The sequence below is a fragment of the Sceloporus undulatus genome, chromosome 4 (assembly GCF_019175285.1).
Source record: "Sceloporus undulatus isolate JIND9_A2432 ecotype Alabama chromosome 4, SceUnd_v1.1, whole genome shotgun sequence".
NCBI classification, from domain to species: domain Eukaryota; kingdom Metazoa; phylum Chordata; class Lepidosauria; order Squamata; family Phrynosomatidae; genus Sceloporus; species Sceloporus undulatus.
In genome coordinates, this window is record NC_056525.1 from 77576052 (window position 1) to 77582309 (window position 6258).

Here is a 6258-nt window from a genome sequence, read left to right on the forward strand (position 1 = left end):
CACTTCGCGCGAATGCGTATTGGCCAATTTGAATCCTGCCAATTCGGAGGGGCTCCCAGGTATGATGGTATTGTACGAAATAATGTGAATTCGAACCGCCCAGTGCTGAAGACCCCCTGTTCCAGACTCATCTGATAAGGGCCAGTGCCTGGCCCAAGTTCACATACAAAGTGACCTTCATGGCTGTGTTGTGTCTTGAACCAAGGCGTTCCCTGTCCTTCTCCCACTTGTAATCTAGGCCATTCTGGCTGTGGGTTTCTGGGATCTGTAGTTCAAAGAAGCAACTTTCTTGCATTATTCTGTTTCCAGATTTTTTTAAAAATGTAATGTATGAAGGTCTAGAGCAGTGGTTCCCAATCTTTGGATTTCCACGTATGGTGGCCTTCAGCTCCCAGAACTCCTGACTGTTGGCCAAGCTGGTTGGGGCTTCTGGGAGTTGACATCCAAAACATCTAGAGGATCCAAGTTTGGGAATCACTGGTTTAGAGCAAGGACAGGAGGCCTTGTCTGAATTTTCAGAAGCAAACTTCCATTTTTTTATGTGGAAATGGTCTTTGAGGAAATAGACTCATGATGATGAGGGATAGTAAAAGCTGGTAACTGAGTGCTTTCCTAGGCTTCCTCCTGCAATTCTCCCAGATCTTAAACCATCTGTGGAATTCTTGCTACAAAAAGGTCCAAAGCTCTAAGAAAAAGGGGGAACGTGACTGCAGTTGTTGTGCCTTAGTTAATGCTGGACTAGTTTAAACCAGTCCAAAGTTCTCTCCTGCCATCTTGCATCTTGTCTTCCTTCAGCAATTCAAAAAACATCCTTTGCCCTCTGACACAGAAACAAACCTATCATGCAAAATAGAATGGGATGAAGAGGAAAACCTGTGATCTAGCATTAGTCTAGTGACAACGCAGCTGGTGTGATCCATATCAGAAAAGCCAGGAAGCAGAAAGTAAAATATTGAAGTGACCAGTTGCAAAGAAAGGAAGGAAGGCGGGAAGGACAAGACTATTTAGTAATTGTGCAGATTTACGTTTAGAAATTGTGATTTTGGGGAGGGGGGAGTCTTGCTTATGCCTGGGACTTGTCAAAGTGTACAACCACAAAAGGACACTCTTTTTCAACTGCCCTCCCTACAGTTACTAAAGGGCGGAACACCACATTACATATACTCAGATATTTTAACAATACACCTGTGTATAAGCCTAACATTCAAGCAGCCGTAACATTGAACATGAGTCATCTGCTTGAACTTCCAGTTTGTTCCTGGGCACAATTTAAAGTGCTGGTTATTATCTATAAAGCCCTATATGGCTCAGGTCCAGGCTATTTGACAGACCATATCTCCCCATCAGTGATCATCAGGAGAGGTCCTTCTTTTAGTTCCACCACCATCGCAAGCTTGGTTGGTGGGGACACAAGAGAGGGCCTTCTTAGTGGCTTCCCCTAGACTGTGGAGCTCCATTCCCAGGGAGGTCAGAATGGCCCCTTCTTTGTTGTCCTTCCATTGGCAAACTAAGACATTTTTATGTATACAGGCTTTTAAAACAGAAAATCATTAAAGGATTGGCTGGGCATGTTGTACTGTTTTAATTGTACTGCTTTTAAACACTTTTGTCTTTTTTAACTGCATTTTATTCTTTTAATGAGTAATGTGTTTTAATGCTGTAACAGTTTAATTCTATTTTAATGTTCACTCTTGTATGTTTTTAATTGTATTCTTTAAAATTTTAAGTCACTTTGAGTTTCAACTTGGGGGGAGAGGGATATAAATAAATATAACAACAATAACAACAACAGCAACAACAACAACTACTACTGAATTTGAGGATTTTCAACACCACCTTCCCCCCCAACCCCAGTTGAAACTCGCATGGAGCTGAAACTGAAGAGGAAAAAGAGCAACCCCACCCCCACCCCCGGTAAGTTTATTTTTCCAGCTGCTGCCAGTTATATTCTTCTTCTAATCTTTTATGGACTTTCAGATATGCCACTTTTATCCTGACACTGATTCTCTGCTTTCAATAACGTCAGTGCTATGTAACAAGTGAATCTCATCCCTAACACATAACAAATTTGTTGCATTTTCAGGGATGATACTGTGCACCCCTCTTGTAAATGTTGAATTTCTCTGAGTCATGATGATGTTCTGTGCACTAGGATCCAAGTTTGGGAACCACTGGTTTAGAGCAAGGACAGGAGGCCTTGTCTGAATTTTCACTAGAGCAGGATTTTTCTACTGCCCTAAGTTACATGTTATGTTCAGCCCATGCTTAAAGAGTTATATATTAACACATAGAGTAAATGTTCTCATAAGGTTAAGATAATAATATATTGCAGGGGTCAGCACCTTGATGGCAATGAGGAAAAGGAAGCAGGGCAGAAAGTGAATGTGAAGAATTTAATGCAATCACATTTCATGCCTTTAGCAAGAAATTCATGGGTGACCATATTTAGTAGCTTAATACAGCACATCAAAGGTTCTAATTCCAATATGAAGAAATTAAACAAGTTGCAACAATATTTTTTCTTTAGATTTCTGGGACACAAATAAACCAAAACTAGTGGATATTTTGTAATTGTCCTTTGACATATATTCCAGACATTACACAGATACTTGAGCAGAGGTCTCAAAGAGCTGAATGATAATTGGGCTTCTAGTGTTTTGGGTGAGAGGCTACACCTTCCTGGAAGAAACTTCTCAATACTTTTAGAAAACCATAAATTCCTGGATTCCACAAAATGTAGCCATGGAAGTTAGTGTATCACAACTGTTATAACTTTGTTGTGTGAAAGAAACAACAAATGTACTTGAGTTGTAAATTCTGCAGTGGGGCATTTTCCTTACTTGTGTCAGTTCCCCTTGCAATCTAGAACCCTGATTTTCCAAGTCATACTCTTAAACACACAGAAAACCTGTCAAAGCTGGGATGCATTACATTTTTGGACTAGAACTCCCACTGGCCAGGCTGTCTAGGTAATTGTGGGAGCCCTAATCCAAAAAAAAAGTAATGTAGCCAAGCTTCCTCCTCGCCCATCCCACCTCTTGCTGTCCCAGTGAGTGGAAGACTGCGGAGATGGGAAATGAAGATGTGATGAAAGGGAAGAGGTCGGGAATCTTCTTGTTCTCCCCCTCAGATGATCTATGGGAGATTATGGGGGATTTAGTCCAAGACATTGCAAATACACCATCTTGGAAAAGGCTGACTGAAATGTTCTTATCCCATGATTCCCCCCCCCCCCCCACTCCCTATGACCCTGTTGTTTCTTCTGCTGCAGTATCTGTTGGTGGAGGCATCAGAAGAACTAGGAAATCAACAGGGAAGGTGAAGCTACTGCTGTCTTCCATGATGAATACATAAAGGCAAATGCTTGCTTCTACTGCTGGAACTTCCAGCCTCAGTAACTCTACTCATTTTAATGGCATCTACAAAGCAAATGATGAGAAAGGCCGGATGTCAAAGTTTGGATTCATTGCTCTTGAAAATCAGAACCTGTACCGAACCTTTTCAGTCTAAGAGGAAACTGGGACCCTACCAGAGCCTATGTGGGTGGAATAGCCCCGTCCAACAACTGATGGTGGAAGTGTTACTGAGAGAAAACCTGTGCAGTCTTGTAACTCTCTCCAGTAGTAAAACTTCTTGCATTTCTAGTTCGGTGTTAAATGCATCCAACAACATGGGAATGTGTTGTCTGGACACACCCACTGCAGAGATTTTGACTTGACCATGTTCATGATGGGCAGCTTTTTGCTACATGATTTATTTCTCTACAAGAAAATAATACCACCCAGCAATCTTGAAAACACAGAAAATTTATACTTCAGATGAGCTTTTAGAAATACAGAGTAAGTGTCCAAAGAAAAGGGGCAGACAACATTACTAAGGGAATGCATACTCAGCAAATATAAGAGTTCTAGGTGAAAACAATTTTCAGTGTCTTACTCTCCACAATGCTGGAAATATGGAGACTGAAAGAAAATTTAATGAGTGGGCAGAATTCTTATTTGGAGGTCAATGCCCTCATTTTGCCCCACCAGCTGCCACACTGACAAGGAATCTAGAACTGATTCAGAAGGTGTCTGAACTAAAGCAGGATTTCTCTGAAGCTGAGTGAATTTAAATGGAAATACCCAGTATATTAGGTATTTATGTCAACAGAGAGACAGAGATACAGATAATCTGTTTCCAAACGTCAATACCTTTCTTCCCAGGCTCTCTGTATAAAAAACAAATCATTTTGTTGTCTGAGGCAAAGGACAAGATGATCCTCCATCCCCATTCTGTGTGCTAAAGCTGACTGAACTGGCAATGGATCTGATGATGGATCTTTCCTACTTTTATTGCACTGGAGGCAGCAGGTTAGCTTAAGAGACTCAGAACAACTTTATGGTGTACACAGTGCTGTCCTCCTAAGACTACTGTGCCTGCAAGTATAATCCACTTCCAACCGGGAGGGACTCTTTATCCATTTGTTGATTTCCTGCTAATATTAATGAGGGGCACAATAATTTCATTTTTAAAAAATAGGTCCTGTACTGAAACAGGCAGCTTTCAAGTCAAAGTTAAACTGATCTTGGTCACCAAATCAGGGCCTGAACCAAATCTGCCAGCTAGCACACATCCCAAGTAAGTAGATGTCTCCTGTTCAGGAACTAATGAGACTGCTTAGCCTCACCAAGAAGCAACATGATGTACCTTCTCCCATGATTTGAACTGTGTTTTAGCTGAATGTTCTAGGATTCCTTCCTTAGATCACAGCAAGGTAGCCACTTTTATTTTGGGTTTGCTGACAGACCCCCTCATGTGTGCCTGCAAATTAGGACCTGCATTACAAAAACTTTTCCAAGACCAAGACTGTTTATGGGACATTGCACATTCTTGCCCCCCCTCCTTCTCTCCATTTTGGGAGAAAGGAAAGAGGAAAGGTGTTTTCAAGGGCCTGAGGTGCTTGAACATAGGAAGAAATATAAACATTTAAACAAATAAACAAACAAACAAAGGAAAGAACAACTGTTAGTGAATGAGTTGGCAACCATTCATCATCATATTTCTAAACTGCTTAGATTGTATAGTAATGATGGGACAGGGAGCAAAGCAGCCCTATGTACATTTTGCAATGTGCTATCCAGATAATCTTTGCTAGCATTAAGAAACATTTTGGTAAGATTACTGTCATAAAATTATATATATATATATATATATATATATATATATATATATATATTGTTTAAGAAAACTAAACAAATCTAAGTTGCAAAACGGGAGAGAATACAATATTTAGTACATAGCTTATTGTTGTTATATTATGTATTATTGTTGTTATTGTCATTCTGATTGTTATTATATTTATTTATATCCTGCCTTTTCTCTAGAACTCCAGAATCAGTAGCAAAGGAATATACACTCAAGGAAACCATGGAAAAATCAACTGGTGTGTACAGTATGAGATGAATAAATAATCAATTCAAGTAGTCAAATAAAATCTATTACCTATTTGGCAGTTCACTGGTTTCAAAGCAACCAAGAGACAAAAGGTAACAGTCGATAGCGATTTCATGTTGATGGTGCGGGATGTTGGGTGAAGGCTTCTGATCAGAACCCTGAACTGTTTGCTGTAAACAGAAGGGTGTGTTTCTTCCTCTCTGATGAATCCAAGAAGGTAAAATGTGACATCTGAAGACCCAAGATGTGTTTAAGCACTCCTCCCTGTTAGGTAATGAGCCTGGTAGATTATCAAACACACTAATTGGAGGCCTGCCACTCACAGGAGGCTATGCAAATCAAACCATTCCAGCATATTTTGGCAAATTAAGTAGGGACAGAATTATTTCACTTGCTTCCTCTTTGTCCTGGCATCAGGCTGTTATATATTGTTTGCAGAGCTGTGGCTTTGGCTCCTTAATAGCTTAAAGGAGAGGGGGAAGAAAAGGAAAGATGGTTATTTGGTATCAAGGAGCTAAGGAACTGAAAGTTTAGTATGTCTTGTCTCAATGCAGAAGAAAGTACAGACCAAAATAACTCTTAGGGAATAGTTTTTTGTGGGTTTTTCGGGCTACGTGGCTATGTTCTAGCAGAGTTTCTTCCTGACGTTTCGCCAGCATCTATGTCTGGCATCTTCAGAGAATCATTCTCTGAAGATGCCAGCCACAGATGCTGGCAAAACGTCAGGAAGAAACTCTGCTAGAACATAGCCACATAGCCCGAAAAACCCACAAAAAACTATGGATGCCGGCCATGAAAGCCTTCAAACTCTTAGGAAAGTTA

General features: G+C 40.4%; 1 protein-coding gene across 1 annotated transcript in view; it reads right to left on the minus strand.

The window, feature by feature from the left end:
• The window catches only part of PDZK1IP1 (PDZK1 interacting protein 1), an 18539-nt gene extending 12671 nt beyond the window's left edge, over positions 1-5868 (minus strand). Inside the window, exon 1 of the mRNA XM_042464090.1 lies at positions 5485-5868. Coding sequence (XP_042320024.1) covers positions 5485-5551 — 67 coding nt within the window. The 5' untranslated portion in view covers positions 5552-5868. The remainder of the gene's footprint in view (positions 1-5484) is intronic.
• Positions 5869-6258: the final 390 nt, after the last annotated feature.